General features: G+C 39.2%; 1 protein-coding gene across 6 annotated transcripts in view; it reads left to right on the top strand.

The window, feature by feature from the left end:
- vti1a (vesicle transport through interaction with t-SNAREs 1A) overlaps positions 1-18,044 on the top strand; it is a 108,514-nt gene that overhangs the window by 16,104 nt on the left and 74,366 nt on the right. For 3 of the 6 annotated variants that reach the window (XM_063892969.1, XM_063892973.1, XM_063892972.1), the window contains exons 4-6: positions 4,514-4,591; positions 9,882-9,902; positions 16,156-16,240. In XM_063892969.1, coding sequence (XP_063749039.1) covers positions 4,514-4,591; positions 9,882-9,902; positions 16,156-16,240 — 184 coding nt within the window. The remainder of the gene's footprint in view (positions 1-4,513; positions 4,592-9,881; positions 9,903-16,155; positions 16,241-18,044) is intronic. The other 3 variants (XM_063892970.1, XM_063892975.1, XM_063892974.1) reach the window with 2 other exon arrangements.

Below are 18,044 nucleotides of genomic sequence, written 5' to 3'. Positions count from 1 at the left end.
CCGCGCGTGTGTGTTAAACCCCTGCCAAGCAGAGATGCATTATTTAAGATGCTGTTGTGATACTTGGGCCTGCTTAAAGGTCTCCGCTTCCTTTTAACGCCACGCCACATCGGTCCACCTCTGCCCCCATTTGTGTGGGGCGAGGGGGAGGAGGAACCAGAGTGGGACCTGCTGGTGCTGGTCCACACATCACCTGGGAAAATATCATAGCACAGCAGGGGGAGGAAAGAAAGTGATATAGATAACCTTTGAGTGTAACACACATTCCTGTTAACATAAAGGAAGGTTTTTAGCCAACTTTATTGTCATTTTATTCCTGACTTTTTATTAGGCTGTTTTTACAAGATATTCCAGATAATTCATTCAGATTTATTTTATTTCTGTCCATTTTATGCCACATAGTTTTTATTAAAATAGTGGTTTTGATTTTTTTTCACTTTCTTAGTGCAGTTTTATCTGTTAGGAAAATAAAAGGTTGAATGCCAGTTTCAGACAAGCTGGACACAATTGTTATTGGGTCTAAATTTGGAAATGCCCAGCTGCTCTCCTTGTGCTGGAAAAGTAATGGAACGTAGTATTGTAAATTGAATATGCTTAATTACTCTTCATGCTATGCCACCAGCCGTGTGTGCAGGGCGAAAAAAGGAAAAGCTTGGGAAAGTGGAGGGAAAAAGCGTCTGCAGAGGAACTTCAGGGCCCCTCATTACACTCTGCCCCTGGGTATTTTTACGCCTTTTATTTCCCGTCTAATGAACTGTTTACATTTTTTAGCTTTCCAGGCGCCACAATTATTTGCGTTTGTCCTTGTGTCATTCGTTGCACCGGGCAACAAAACAACGAGGAGAGTTGGAGGGCATTGAAATGTGTGTATGGTTTATTTGATTTTAATTATAGCTATTCCTTTTTGTAGAACTTTCCTTTTACAGTACAAACATTGTTGACTGCTTTAAATTAGGAATTGTTAGGTCATTGTTTTACAATCAGCACATTTTTGTGTAAACAGATGTTCTTTAAGATTTCCTTTTCTTCTTCCTTTAAAATTCTAAATCATCATCTTTATTCAGACGATATATACCAATGCATGCCCATACTAGAAAGGAATTGGACACAAAGGAAAAATCCATATATTTGCTATAATTAAATAAATACCATTTGCTGCTCAGAGGATTATGCCAAACTGATTAGCATATCTGATATAAATTGTTATGCATGCATATGTAATTACGTTTTGATGGGTAAAGATGAGTCTTTTTTTTTGTCATCTGCTATGCATGTCAACAGAGGTAAAACGTGTGTTTTTGACAGGACACCAGCACCTCCATCGCTGCATTTGACGGGATGTGTAGAGTTTTAAAGGCAGGCCACTTTGCATAAAGTTAAGATGTACCTTTGTACTGTTCTTGTGTGCTTCCGGGAATAGAAGCAAATTCTCACCCAAGATTAAAAAAGTGACAAAAGACAGACCTTTCAAAAGGATTAAAAAAAGCTTTTTTTCTTTCCTTTTCTGAGCAATAAGGTATCTTCTGAAAGCGCTCATTTTCTTTTAGATTACAAAGGCTGATTAGTTCATCTTAAGATATGAAGCTCCTTCTTTACATACTGTAACTGAAATGAGAGTTTCACTGCATTTTTCTTTATAGAATAGAAGATTTTCTTTACTGTAGAACAGGTATCTGCTTTCCTGACCTCGACTGATCCTGTTGTCACTTTGCAATTTTTTTTTCTTAACACCCTAACTTATAATCAAAATCTGTTCCTGTATTAAGCAGTCAATATCGCACAGCTGTTTATGTTTTTATACATCAAATGGGAAGGCAGTAATCACTCAGGAATCTGTTGTTTTCCTGAGGGGGAATCCAAAAACTGGAGTGTATACTGTAGGTACAGGGGAAGTAGCGGCACACTTTCATTTCAATGACATTTTCATTCTTTATACTTTCCTTTGTTATCTGCACTGTTCTCATTGCAGAAGCGCTTCATACACTCATCTGTAACAGACAGCTATTTAGAAATACCAAAAACACCCTGCATATGGTTTGAAGGCGACGTAAGCCTTAACATTCAAATCAATGCTTCTCCCAGGCTTCCTCGTCTCAATTACTGCTGAAGTCGTCTTTCCCCCTAAGTTGCACTGCAGCTCTTTAAGATGAAACTTGACTTAAATGGAATATGTGGGTGTTTTTTCCTGGCAACAAATATGAGTTTGTGCCTTGTGTACAAGTGAACAAGCTGTCTTTAAATTGATGCTTATTGTCTTGCTGTTTTTTTCTCAAATCTGATATTCCTTTTATTGTCCTGACAGAAGCACAGAGACCCAATTTAACCTCAGCACAGAAGATGGGCTTAAAAAGTACTGACATAAGAACTGAGAATAAAAAAGTTACTTACATTTTAAGATTATATTATGTTGGAGGGACTAATCATTTCACTTCAATTACCCTTAAATATACACATACAATTTCAATATGATTTTCCATATGGTCTCTCAGTTATTCTTGATTAAGCATATTTCTTTCAATAATATTTTATTTAAAATTGACATTTTCTTCCAATATTTCAACAAAGGAGGCAGTGATTACTATATTATGTATTTTTCTATCACACATATTTTCAATAGAGCTCAATTTCTATATTTAGATTTGAACAATGTTCATTTTTTTTATCATTTTTAGGTCTTTAATATAATTTAAAAAATAAAAATGTCCTTTTTTTCTTCTTCTTTTCTTGGTATTTTCGAACGTGCTGTCACATTATTAATACAAACTAAAAAGTTAATAATTAAGCTAATTGTTGTGGGGCACAATCACAAAACAATTGAACAGCACATTTTGACATAGTGCTCCTGTGTAATGTGTATTAGAGGAGAGGGGGGCAGCAGCAATGTGGTGTTTTTATTTGTGCTCCCGATCCTCTCTTTTCCCCTCAGTGGGCCTTCTGTGGTTGGCTCTGGTCCCTGTGGCTGAGTATTGTTTGGGTGCACTCTTTATCTAATGGGTTTCGTGGTCTGGGTCAATCAGGCCCTCCGTCTAGTCAGTAATTACTCCCGAGAACTGTGGCCCTCACCATCACGATAATAACAGCCAAATCACATCAGCCATGGCTTTCCACTCACTGCTCCAGATTATGAGGAGAGACGAAAAAAAAAAAATCAACTCGCTCGGTTGTGATTGGTTTTAAAGTTATTTCAATCAGGGAGCTTGATATCATCACTCATGAGGTTAGAATTGGCCTTTTTCAAGTTGGAGTTGTGCTTCTCTTACAGGAGGCAGCATCAAAGAACTTCATGCAATAGCTTCTTCAAACTTTTACTGATAATAGAAAGATTCCAGGGAAGGATTCTGTATTTTAGGGGGGAAACCAGGTCCCCACCAGGTAATTGGTGTTCCTTCACTTTGTTTTATTTATTTACAGCCGAGAACTAAGTAAATGTAGAAAATAGAAATAATTCGTGTTGAGAAAAAGTGATATTTTCATTCCTATCCTAGTGTTTGTCTTTGATTCTGCCCAACTCCTGCAGCCCACCTAGAAACCCTGTCAAGGCAGGGAGAGAAAGCGAAGGAGGCTTAGTAAACACTTTCTCTGTCTGCTGCTGGTGTGTATTTAGTTTAGAGGGCATGCCAAGAGGCTGTTTTTCCATGGGTCGGGCGTCTGTAAACAAGCGGTACAACGGCAGCCCACTCCTCCCCAATCGGAGGTGGCACACTCTGAAGTGTGTATGAAATGTGTGTGTTTGGGTTTCTTTTTTTTCTTTTTTTTTGGACATGGCATTCCCTGTTATTCTCACCCATCTTGAGACGGTGGGGAAAGAGAGAGCGGGTTTGTGTGTTGGAGAGAGGCAACCCCAAATCCGAGGGGCCGCCAATGGGTGATGAATTATTCCCTGTCTGAGTCTCAGCATTGGTGTTATCACAGAGGCTGCCACTGCACTGGGATGACAGCGGTGACAGCCCCCAGAAAAGATTTAGCGCTGACAAGTGATACTTCCTCATAATACATCTCCTGGCCCTCTCCCCTGTCCCCCTGTTCCACAATCTCCCCCGTGCACACGAGAGGATGTTTTTTTTTATCCCTCAACTTATATTTGTTTAAGTGGGCAAGGTGGGGGGGGACTCTTTGCCATCACTTCTGTGGCACAAGTGCACTAGGTACAGTAGTTCACCTTGGAAGGAGGCACTAACCCAGACGTGCTTGTTTTCAGTACATGTGTTGTAAGGGCGGGCGCACACGCACCCACACACACACACACACACACACACACACACACACACACACACACACACACACACACACACACACACACACTGACACACTCTCACACAACCTGCCTGTGTGTGACTCAGTTTGTCACAGAGTTCCATTAGGGGGCTCTCGTGCTTAAGGAATGCCTGTTGTGTTTCTGCATCGAAGACAGTACTAAGCCATATTTCCCCACTTGTTTTCTCTTTTTCCTCTCCCCTATTTCTCCCCTCCCTTCTTCTTTTTGTCCTTCCTCCTCATCCTCCTCCCCCTGCAGAAAAGGTCACGTATTGCCTACAGTGATGAGGTGCGCAACGATCTCCTGGGGGATGACGCTGGCACCTCGGAGAACCAGGTGAGGTGCTAATCAGGGGCCCAGACGACACCAGTGTGGGTGGCTGACTGGCTCCAAGGGTGAGGAGGTGGGCCCCTCGTAGGGGCCATTGAGAGCTCAAAACAACAGCATTGTCACCAAGTCATGCGGAAGGAACACTGTTTAATGCAAAGCTGGGCTGCCAGTGAGTAGGCTCAGGGCATGGGACCAGTGTCTGGTCAAAGCCAGATTGTGACACACACACACACACACACACACACACACACACACACACACACACACACACACACACACACACACACACACACGTGCACGCACAGCAAAACACAAACACACAATCCAACACAAATTGAAACCCAGAAACCCGGCCTCCCCACTCCAACAGTCCCACAGCTGTTCTCCAGCCGGGTGTGGACTCAAGAAAGAAAAGATCCTCCAGCGGGGTCCACACACACACGCAGACACACACATGCACTCGCAGAATTTCTAAATCTTGCTCCTCGGTCTTTCTTTAAACTCCAAGGGGGGCGATCCCGCACAATGCAGAAACTCAAATTTATTAGGAACACGGGTTCTCATATTTTTCACAATTGATATTTTTAAAGAAATCACAGAAATCTTTTGTTGTGGTACTCCTTACTAATTATGCTTTGACTCTTAAATCATTTTTATTATTCTTATAAATATTAGCAATTTTCAGGACTTCTAGCTGGTTTTGATCTATTATCAATCAACATGTTCACAGTTGGTTTATTGTTCATTAAAAGCTGCTGACTGACATTTTGTTTGGATATCAGTTCAGCCTGTTGAATTTGAGGGGTATAAACAACAGATAAAGAGCACATTAGCTATTTTCATTCATTGTCTGCAAAGTCTACAAAAGATTCATTCACAGCGCTCGATGAAGAAAAAAAACAATTATCATGAATTGTGATCTTAATTTCCTAAAATATGCCACATCTTTTAAACTTTAGTTGTTTTGTTATTCATTTAAAAAAAAAAAATGTAGAACTGCTTCAAAACCATGATACATCACTGGATCCAGCAGACAGCGTTTTAACATTTAAGACGTACTTACCTATTGCTCACCTGCACAGCTGCCACTCACACAGCCACTCTCAACTGTGACCAAACGCCTTTTAAGTAATTATATTTTACCTTTACATCACCTGTCAACTTACAGGGGTTACTGTGTCTCAGGGCACACGCAATCACACACACAATCACACTTTCACATCCAAATAAATACTTTGCATTTACGTGCACAATCAAGAAAAGATGAATACCTAAATGCATATTTGCACATTGCGTCCCCCAGTGCTCTGTGAGTATATTTAGATTCACAGCTAAGCAAAGCTATAAAAAAAGTTGTCTGTTTTTATTTTTTTTTCAACATTTCCCTATTACCATTTCAATGATGACCCATGAACCGCACATCTTAGAAACATATGTATCAAGAACCAAGATGCGTAATTGAAATGCATATTCCTGGCAAATTAGCGAGACACAAAAGTGACTCTGACATTTTCTGCAGAAGTTGGAAGGAGACTTGCTGCCAGAAATGTCACGTTTCAGACACTGAGGAGTTCTATCAAAATCCTGTCAAGGAAAAGCTGAAAAAAAACATCTCATTTCAAATCTTATTTTCCTTTCATCAAAAATGTATCCAAAAATATAATAAAGTAAAATTTATAAATCTATAAAATACATCTAAAAAGAACATTATGAAAGTAGAATTAAATATAGAGTTAATATTATGGAATCTTATATTCTACATTTAGGAAGTGGCTGTTTACTGTTGTATTTATTGTTTTAAGAAATTATTTGTATGTTATTATTTATTGCCACCAACTGTCTTTATTTATTTGATATTGTTATATGTCAAAAGACTATATTACACAATAAAAAAAACAATAAAACTACATATTTAATCCTTGCATCCAAAAAAATAGCAGGATGTGACATTTTAATCTTTTAACAAAGCTTTGTTCTAAATTCTCAATGCCCATCAACATAATGTCAATTATACAATTATAAAACGTTAATTTAAATTAAATTAAATATTTTTAAGATATCACATTTTAATAAAAAAGATTTGTCTTTGGGAATTTAGGCCAAACATGATGTCCTTTTAACTATTTCGTAGGCTATTTATTTTCCTTTGTTTCATCATTCTATGCTTTTATATATTATATATTGTTATATTATATATATATATATTTTCCCTAAAATACCCAAACTAAAAATCTTTAAATGGTGAAAAAATACAACAACATTTTTTGAATTTTCAGAAAAGCTGATATAATTTGCAATAATAATTTCTTACGTGAGAATTTCTAATAATACAATATATACCTAAAACAAACACAAACACACACACACACACACACACACACACCCACACACACACAATCAAAGCCTTAGAAGAAGTTCATGGTGGGGGCGAAAGCAAAGTAAATAGATGACATACATTTTCCCCCTTTTTCCTCACAGGTGCCGTATTTACTTCGTTTTTTTTCTAAAACTTGTGGAGATTATACTTGTCTCGGTCCTGCTGTGAGTGGAGTACTCGGAACTTCAGAGTTTTTTATCTAGCGAGACGGCGGTGATAGGAGAGGGGAAAAGATGGTGGGGGCCGGGGCAAGTCGGTCAATTTAATTCCTGACGATCTGAAAGAGGTCAGGATCATTTCATATAGCCCTGGCTGAGCAGATCATTACCAGTCACAAATCTGTTGGTAACATGGCAAGGATTTATAGCTAAGTAAATAGGGAACCGTCATAAGTTCTGAAAATGGCGTATTGGCCCTGCGATAATGGCTAAAGGACGATTTAATAGAGTTCGGCATTTATTCGTTATCTGTATGCGGACAGAGACTGAATTGGCACTATCACTCGTTTTTTTAATAATGTGGTAGTCTACCATTGCACATTTTTTCTTTCTGTTTCCTCTGCATGAAACACACGCACATATGTTGGTGTGCACACACACACACACACACGGAGACACCACACACAAAGCAGCGAAAACACACACACTTTTCACACACGAACACTATACGGAATAGTTTCGATTTCAGTCACAGCAGAAGGCTTGGCCACAAGAGATTGTGCTGGTTTGAGCCGGCATGGACCAGATTTTACAGGCTACAAAGGAAGCAGATTACCACTTGTATCGAATTCCGTATTGGATAAAAAAAATCTTTTGTTTGAAAAAAAAATTGCTGATTATCATAACAGAAAAATTGCAGCAGTGCAATTTTGAATACTGGCTGGCATCACAAAAACACAGGGAAAGGCGCTCATGCAGGAGTAATTATAACATTTACAATATTCTGTATTTACTGCTCTATATCTCTTGAGCTACGCGAGCGTCGTTGGCTGTATTAAAGAATGGATGCCAGGGAAAAATAAAGCTAAACAGGAAGAAACACGGCTCAACACGCCACTCGTATAGTTTTAACAAATCCTCCATGAGCACTTGCAATCAGTCAGGCAGCACAAATGAGCTCGAACAAGTTTTGTTTGGTACCCATTGACTGATGGCTGAGCTGGGGTGAGGGATCGCAGGATCTGCTGGGTTTTTTCAAGCCCCAAATAAGCACATCCACAGTGTAGTTTTAAACTTTGGCCTCTTCAATAATGCATTCTTCGTGGGGAGTTGTTGCTGGAGTTGGAAAAAAGACTCTTAAGTGCGTCTTGAATACGGCCGACTTTTTCAAGGCAAAGAGCTCCTTAGGAAAACATGCAATTATATTTGTTTACCTCCAACATAACACCTATCGAATATATTTTTATGTTTGCAATATTACCTTGGAGCGTTGAATTTTTTGATTGGTGAAGAAATCTAAAATGATGCAAGAACTATTTTCTAGATACTCCTAACATAACAAGGGAAGTGCTGCGACAAATACAAGACTGTAATGTGTGAAGCTGCTTGTGTTTTATATAGTTTATATTTCTGCTGCATTTGTTATCGTACAGCGCATTTCTTCGAGTGTTTTAAAAGTGGGGGAATATAAATAGAGCAGACGAATAGAGTATGCAGTATAATATTATTTTGCTGTTGTTTAAAATTCCAGTATAAAAGGTGCACATGTTAAATGTTCTATTCTAGTTTAAACCAATAAAAAGAGGCGGATGGTTATTTTGTTTCCATATATTTTTTTTATGTTACTCAAACAAAAGATGCATTTTGTTCCCTTTCTTTTCACAAAATTAGCAATGAAAGTTTTAATTCAATGTCTCAAAAATATCATCTTTATATGACATAAAATGATTCCACTTTGCACAATTCTAAATAAACAGCACAAGTAATAGTGGCCCTGAGACTGCATTCAAATCTGATAATCTTTAGTGTTGGGCAAGAAAAAAAGAACAAAAACACCTTAAATGATCACAAATCTAGAAATATGTCCTTCCCTTTTTCCTGCCAACCGCGTTGCATTCCCACGATAAGCCCCAGCCTCCTCTTTTCTCCTCGTTCCTTCTCTATAGCCCTCACTTAACAACAGGCCAGGGAAGCAACCTTTTTTTTAATTGTGATTAGGCATAATTAATGGCAAATGGGATTATTTCCCTCCCTCCTTTGTCTGATTCATTATTAGAGATGCAAGGTTTTCCAGGGCAGGGAATAGAATAGCATTTTTTATTTACTTCACTTTACATTTGCTATTCTCTTTCATCAAAAATGTATAGCTATGCTAAGATTCTTTTTTCATGATCTGTGGCTGTCCCAATAAGACGCTGCACTGTATGTATATACAGGGGTATCCTCACATGGCTTCATGATACTTCAGCGTATCAGCATTGATAAACAGCGGTACAAACGGAGTGGCTCAGCATTTCTTTAACTCTGTTCCAAAGGGCACGTTTTTCCTTTTTACCCTTTCCAGAGAATTCAGCGAAATGACAGACGCAGTTTAAAATGTTGAGGAAAAATATTTTGCAACTGTGCAGACTATATTTTGTATTTTTGCTCTTGCTATATCGACTTGTGTGAAGTGACTTCCTTGATAATGTTAGTTGATATTGCAAGTCGAGCGATCCATTCCCTCTCTTTGTTTAATGTGACAGCGCCAGGACTTGATCTTTGTTTGTTCAAAAAAGTCAGCCCGAGCGGCGTGTTTAGCTGCGTTTAATGTGTTTGTCTAGTGATTTCCAAATGCTAAACATGCAAACAGATAAATCGTCAAGGTTAATTCTGTACTCAGCCACATGACTGATTTTCCTCCTGCCATGTTTCTGCTTTTTTAATCCCTCCCTCACTCTCTCCATCTTTCTCTTTTCTTCCTTCTGCTCTCATGATGCAGTTGATAAAGTTGCGTGAAGAGGTAAGTGCTTCCTTAAATTCTGTTTTCCCACTGAAATTTCAATTTGCCCTCCTCTCCTTAAGAAAATTAAAATCAGCTCATTTGGTCGTGTTTTTTTTACCATGTCTGATTAAACGGCTTACAAGCCAAGTCACAGATAATGAATTCACCTAAGGTCAGTTTCTCCAGTTACCTTAAATATCATAGAGATAAGATATTATGAAGCAAAACTTCAAATATCTTTGGTGATTTGGCCCAAAACAAATCAATATTTTTGTTTCATGTGGGATTTGCTGCTTGCAATATTTACCATCCCTTAATGTTCTTGAATGAGGCCACGTAGTTGCTCAAATTTAATAATGAATTGGATTGAGTGCAATCCTCACTGATGTGAAGCTGTACAATCATGACTCTAAGGTAGATTTTACATTCAATTCTAATTAACATCATCCCCATTTTCATAGATTAGTGCATGACACTTCATTGTTCATGTTCTAAATTGTCCAATGTAAGGGTTGGAGTATTGTGCACTACATGCAAAGCGAGGAAACAGTTTTTAAGTCATTTAGCGTCAATCAAGTGTTATTATTTGCGTGAAGCATAAAAGTACATCAGTTCAAACAAACAAAAATGACAAGAAATCACTTCAACACTTACTTACACTACAATGTACAATAATAGTTTGTAAATATTTGGTAAATAATGAATATACAACATCTAAAATATATATATTTTTTTGTGGCAGAAAGTACTGATATTTAATTCCTATCCTTTTTTAACTGATTAGCTTTCTACAATTCAATTATAAACAGTCATGAACTAAAATAAATGGCGTTAATGATTATTGTTCCATGTAACAGTAACCTTTCATTAAAGTTAGCTGTGACAGATTTATTGAACAACAGTTGGCATTTTCTCTCTTAAAGGTGATGAACGAAACACACTGATTTTGAAATCAAATGTTGGTCCCTTAAACATTGTGTTGTTGTTGTCGTATCTGTATGAGTATACAGGCATGATTCGAGATGCTATTAATCAATGCAAATATACTTTGAATTGACTTTGTCTTTTAGCTTAAAAACTTAAACTGGACGGCCATTGCGATCTGTACATGAAATGTTGATTTAGTAGTCAAAACTGTGTTTATGAATTAAGATGGTGTTAGTGCAACCATTTAGTTTTTTGAATTGATTCACTTGTCCTTGGACTGTCCTAGAAAATCGGTTATACTCTCTCCAAAACTTTATATTGGCTATTCTGGTAATAACATTGTGTTGCTAAGCAAATATCAAGCATGTCATTTATAATCACAATTATTTTATATTTTTTAATCAAAAGTACTTGTAACATATTTAAATTGATACCCACAAAGATTTATTTCCCTCTAATTGAGGCAGATTCAGTTGTTCCTGTACATTATGTTGCCTGTCCTTTGAAGTATGGCTAAACTTGTATTTGCAGGTGTACCTACAGTATGTTGTTAATCGTGCCTTTGACTGAGATGTGTTCAAAAGGACCTCTTCTGAAACAGAGTAATTCAATTCCTATCAAAGGCTCACCATTCACACCTATTCATAATTTAAAGCTCCAACCTGGCCCAGATCTCATGCTATCACCCCTTCTTTCTTTTATTCAGCTCTACTTTTGTTTCCCCGTTTTCATCCCACCTTTTTTCTGTGCATTTCCCCCTAGCCTGAGGGTCAGAAGACATCTTGAGTTACCTCACCTGTCTACCCCCTTTTTGGAAACGGGCCGATCTTTCTAACCGGGCTTGATTCTGCACGCTTTTCGCCATTGCTCTTCTCCCATTGCAGTCTTCTGCTCTTCCTGCATACGAATCAAAGGCTGGCACAGCTTATACACACTTAAGCCTTGCTTTTAAAAAACTATACTTTTTTTTCTTCAGCTGAAAAACATGTTTAAATATTTAGCACCCATATTCACAGCTGTTTGACACTTGTAATTCCTCGTCTTACAAGTCCCAAACAAACGGCACAGAAGATCACACAGTCAGTCTGAATCACAGCTGTCATCATTATTCACTTTGACTCTCCCCCACCCTTATTGAAATAATAAGGAAATCATCTGAACTTTGGAAAATGGTGATAGTAACCGCCTGTGTTTGATATTGAAAAAAGGCAGGAGAGTGAAAGAAGAGGGGAGAGATTTCTTTTGAGCTACAGCTGCATTGTTCTGGGGCTCCCTGTTAATAACTTACAACTGAAGAGTGTTTCTTGACGCAAAAAAGCACAACAAAAAAACACAATTTTCCTGGTTCCTAAGAAGATCTTTGTTCAAAATGTAGGTGTCAGATGAAAAGGCATACATGCATAGGGAGAAATGATGGTGGTGGTGGTGGTGGTGGGGTGCCCCAGTGCACTCAGAGATGCACAACATTTATCCTATGTTGTGTTTAAATGTCTTACTAGAAGGCTCCATGAGACAATCAGAATTCATTTTGATGACATGCCTGGTTTTTCTCAAGTTGATTAAGGTCAGAGCTGATTTGCAAGCCAGTCTTGGAGCTTGAATAGATGTTATTGTATGTGTGCCTTATTCTGAAGATTCCATGATGCTTATATCAGAACCACAGGGGTCAAGCCTTGATATGTCTTTGTAGCACAGTTGGAGGTGGCAAACACTTAGCTTTTCCTTGGACAAAAATGCTGACAAGGATATTTTGGACTTGCTAGCAGCCGAATGAAACCATTCACATGTTTTGTAGATGTACAAAATTGCTTATCTGGAGAATGACAGTCACCTCATTTTAGACAAAGTTTGTCCACATAATCTCTCCATCAGCCTCAAGACAGACAATGTAGTGTAGGATGTTTTTATTGTAGATGTTCCTTTTCATTATTTTCCATGGTATCATCCTGTGTCCATGTCTGGATTGTTTCATTATTAGGGCCATCACAGTGTGCCATTACTGGATTCTTAGTGGCTGAACTCTCACCCTTTCCTTCAGGTTCTGTCACCGTCAAACTCGGGGCGCATTATTCTAATGATCACACACACGTATACACCGCCACTGCCACAACTAACTCCCCCCCCAGCACCCCCTCTACCACCTCACACACCCACCCGCGCTCAACCTCCCCTCCCCCCCGGCCCTAAAAGAAGACAGAACGCGGGAGAGAAGAGAGAGAGAGGGAGAAATTCAGGAGGAGAAAAGCTTTGAAGTGGCTTTCCATCGCAGTGAGTCTGCCGGCCGTCTCCCCGAGACGTGTCACCTTTGCCGAGAGGGAATAGGAAAATCACGTTTCGAATGGTAATGATAACATACTAATCACTTGAGCTCTTTGAAGAACCCGGGGAGTGCGCTACTCTGTCAGTATCCCCGGCTGCCTCATGCTCCCAGGCACACACAGGCACTGCAGCCATGGTCTAGGTGTATAAGCTTAAGCATTGCATGTCAATACGTCCCCTCTGATCCATAGGGGCTCATTATAGCCCTAGCTTGGTATCCGTTTTCTCCCACGAGCACGCTGCCACCATCACTGCTGGTGCCACTACCACTTCCACACCCATGTAACCCCTCCCTGAAACCCCCTGCCACACCTTACACCAAAAACACACAACACCTTGCGTCCTGTCCCACTCAGCGTCTCCTCATCGCTTTTCCTCCTAGCAGCGGCCCCATTTTACCACTCATCCACCCACTTATTCTCCTATCCCTCCACCCCCCCCCCCCTGCCCTCCCTTTAAGTATTGAAAAAGTATCTCTGCAATTTTAAATGACATCTGTCAGCGGCGCAAAGAAAAAGGAAGTGAGGGAGAGAAAAGAGTTCAGAGGGAGTTTTCTCCTCCCTGCTCTTTTCCCATCCCTCTTATTGTCAAACTTTGAAAAGTGTGTCGTTGACTTTTTTTCCCCCCCTTCTTCTTCTTCCACGTTTTTTTCATTTCCTCTGAGTGATTAGCTGGTACACATTTTGACAGCCTAACCAAAACTAGAGATTTCACTTCTCCCCCTGTCCCCTTCGCTCTTGTGATGGGCATAAACCCTTGTCAGAGAGGCGGATGTCATTCGTCGGGTTGTTTTCAAGTGTCAAATATGTTACATCTGATCAGTTTCTTAACATAGCATATTAAAAGGGGCCATCAAAACCAACAACATTGGAATAAACATGTATGCCTTCCATGTTTACGCTGTGTATGATCCTCTCTTCTGAATTCAGTTTGGATTTAATGAAAGCCGGGTTGCTACAGTGGACATTATGGGGCTGTAGTTTGTTTGAAGATTGTATGTTAGATAGGTGGTCAAAACTTTGCACTGAACAACCATAGCTTGAAAATAGACTTCATTAAAATGTCTCTAGGCCTCTGCTTAGTTCAATTGCATGATGGTGACTTATAAGGAAATGTTTAGATAAACAGAAAAGATTAAGGTTGTTTTTTAAATACAGCAAATTGTTTGAAGAAAGTGGTAAAAAAAACCCTCAAAGAAATCTAGTTAATTTTAACCAATAATAACTACTAACTCAATAGTTAAAGATTTGCTTAGAGCAACCATGATGAATAAATAGAATCATTTAATTGAATAAAACTACTTCAGTGTTATATCCACGCATTATTTGAAACAAAGGCTGATCAAACAAATGCTTCCATGAGTAACCCCCTTGTGATACAGTACATTTGAATATTTTAATGAGATATGTAGTTTATTAAGTCTTGGGAATCGTGTTATAAAGATTAAAGGTCGGAAACACACAATCAAACTTAATGCAGACATCTGAAACAGCAGCCTTCTGAAAGAAAACCCACATGACTGTCCAAAAAATAGACACATTAGTGGAGAAGGGAGGGTCATCAATGGGAAAATTGTAGAAGAATAACTTTTTATTGCAACAACTAAAGCATGACGGATAGTTGATTATCCTCATTATTAAATTAATTAAACAATGTAATGTTGAAACAATGAAGTAGATATTCCTAACTAGAGATGTTCTGCTTTATTAAATAATGGTTTGTAGAACTTATTGACAGATTTGCTGATGGTGGCAGTTGAAACAATAAGTTTAAAACCAAATAGAAAAAACATTTAATATCTAATAATACACATCAGGTATAGAACTCCATGTTGCTTTGAACTATTAGTATGAACTTTCATGTAAATGTAGCTTTGGTTTCCCCAATCATTTTCCTGTACACTTATTCAGTGAACTGTATGTTTTTATTTTAGAAGCAGTTCTATGCATGCGGGAGTATTTGAATGTGGGAACACAATAAAATATGAACATAATTGCAGATGTCTGTGTTAAGAGCACCTACTTTGAGATGGAACTCAAGGCCATCAGCCAACAGATTTCTCGCCTTGCCTGTCAGAAAAGATCAAATGTTGCTACAGAGGAGAAACCAGAAGCAATGGTTCTCTTATTATCTAAGGCACTGCTATCAATTGATATGTTTACACAGTGTATTACAGACCTAGCTAACACCTTGATGCTCACAAAGATCCCCTTTGAAAAAAATGATGAAATTGCTTATTTCATTATTTATGAAACCCAATTTTTCTTGATATGCTCCCTTAGCTCCAAGCTTTCAAGGGACAGCCTTGTCAATTGTTGATAGCTGTGAGTAAACCAAGGTGTGTGTGTGTGGGGGTGTGCATTTATTCATACATCATTAAATACTGTATTGGTCCATTAGTGTATATAAACAAGAAGAAAAAAATACATTTGATGTATTTGTTTAGGATAAGCATTACATTAGAATGATGCCCATTTGATATACTTTTATGGCAGTGATGGAGTGTTATTGTTCAAGATCTTTAATTGTTGCATAACTCTGCAAGCGTGAATGTTGGTTTTGTCTTGAATTTCTGCTCTGGTGTAAAGTCATCACCTGGACAGGATGTTCTTTTGAACTGGCAAGCTTTAAATGACATTTTATTGCATCTTAATTCCCTCCACATCCCTTCCTTAACTTCCCTGTGTGTGCAGCAGAAGGCGACGCTGTGGAACAATACCAAGAGGAAACAAACCTCAAAGTACTTCGCAGGTTTTTTTTTATGTCCAAGATGAGGCGGCAGCACCTCTTACATTGTCAGCCTCAACATGCATATGCTTGATATTCCATCAGCAAATAACACATTGTCATCCATGAAGGTTATTGCCAACCTGGCTGCATTATGTTGTTGCCGGGGATGTGGTCTGTCTGTTTAGTTGACAGTGTTGATGTGTTTCTTTGAAATGGGTCCCAGCACTCTCAATCAATTTTTTTTTTTGCGTTTGTTTCTCGGGCTTATTTTTTTCCCCCCCTTTATTTGTTGCAGAGAGCGCATCTGTTGGACAACACAGAGAAGCTGGAAAGGTCATCACGGAGACTGGAGGCCGGCTACCAGATAGCAGTAGAAACTGGTACGTCTTCTGATTTGGATTGGGTTGTGAGGGAGCGAGGGGTGGTGTTCAAGATAGTGGTGAGGATGAGTGAGCGACAGCAAATTGTCTTGCTCATATGCGAGGTGGGTGGATATGTGTGTTTGTGTGTGTTTGGGGGGTTGGAGAAAAAAAAAAAAAAAAAAACCTCTTTCCTTGACGCCTGATGACATTTTCGGGAGCACATCAAAGGCGAGCCAGGGAGGGAGAGAGAGGTGTACAGGCAACAGATCGAGCGCCGCTTCTCCTTGCTCTGCTCCCGAAGAAAATGCGTTGCTACGGCGGTGTGTGTGTGTTGTGCATTGAGTGGTGGTTGTGTTTTTTTTACAAACGAGGGGGGGGTTTATGAAAATAAACAACGTCAGCGTTCCTCCTGAAGTTCCTAATTCAGGAGTGCAGGAGGAAGAAAAAAACAAAATATCAGTTTTTAAATAAACCATCCAAACAAAAAAAACACACAAACTCCTTTTTCCTCATTATCAAGGGCGGTTTTTATCTTAAAATAGGAAAAAAGCTCATTGGGATCTTAAATAGATTTAACCGGTTAGCATATTTTTTTCTTTCCTCCTGTCTTCCTTCCTGACAGTCCCCACATTATTGAGGCAGAGTGTATTCCTCAGAGATGTATCAAAGCTCATTCTTGAAGTATCAACCAGCTTTCTGAGGCTCCCGTTGTAGTTTTGAAAAAGTTTGTCAATTTACACTATAATCGCGGGGTGGCTGGCGTGTGCGACATCGACAGATTTAATAATTCAAGTCAAGGAAGGTTCGCATGCAGACCACCGGCTTTTGATGTTCGCTGTAGCTCGCATTCACAGATTCATAAATACAATCTGCTTTCTCTGCTTAAAAATGTTGATTCAAATGCTTCAGATGATCCCGCCGCTATCCGACTTCCTCCACTGCGCCAAATTCTGCGACAGCCGACTGATTTTTAAATTCCACCCAGTCGTGTTATCGCTATTATGGCTCGTTTTTTTGATGTTTTCCTGTTGGTTGGTGTTTAAGAAGCCGAGCATGGCTTAACAGTGTTCAGTACCTCCTGGGCCCGGGCAATTTCTCCTGCCGTAGTCGGCCACATGCCCCTTGACCCTGTGTCACCGGTGGCTTTCTCATCCAGCGTGTGTGCAGCTAGCTAAGAACAATGCTCGTTTATCCTGCCTTGGTCCCACACACTTGGCTTGGTCCGCACCAGCTGGGGGTTGTGTTTGTGGTTTGGTGGGGAAAATTCGCCCCACGTCTTTAATCCATGACCCCTTCCTTTACTCTGCTGTCGATACCAACCCTCCGCTCAGATGCACAACCTGAAATGGCAATGTCTCCGGGTCAAACAGGGAATACATCTGCTCAAAGAACATAGATACACAGGGAATATGCACTCCACCAACAGACTAATTACTATATATCTACCTAGCTCTCAAATTCAGCAAACAAACTGGGCTCAACATCAGGTTACCGTATTTGTCCATGTCTTTTTAAGAGTGAACAACATCTGATATATTCTGTTTGGACCAACTCAGACTTTCTGTGGTTCAACAGCAGCAAAAGCACAACACTTCCCTGACATCTCCATGAAATCCTGCACTATTTATATCATAGTCCTGCCATAGTTGTTACAGTATTGAGACACAGTACACAAAGTACTGGGCTTTATCTTTTAGCAAACGATGAACTGTTTATTTTTATGGTAAAAAAAAGGCTGTATTTTGTGTAGTTCCTTCCCTTTCAAATCAACAAATAAAAATGAATTAAATAGAAGTCTAAGCAGCACACCTGCTTTATTTGT

This window comes from Eleginops maclovinus, chromosome 10, assembly GCF_036324505.1.
Source record: "Eleginops maclovinus isolate JMC-PN-2008 ecotype Puerto Natales chromosome 10, JC_Emac_rtc_rv5, whole genome shotgun sequence".
In the NCBI taxonomy this organism is placed as follows: Eukaryota; Metazoa; Chordata; class Actinopteri; order Perciformes; family Eleginopidae; genus Eleginops; species Eleginops maclovinus.
The sequence above is the reverse complement of the archived record's forward strand: the minus strand, read 5'-3'. Positions and strand labels throughout refer to the sequence as shown.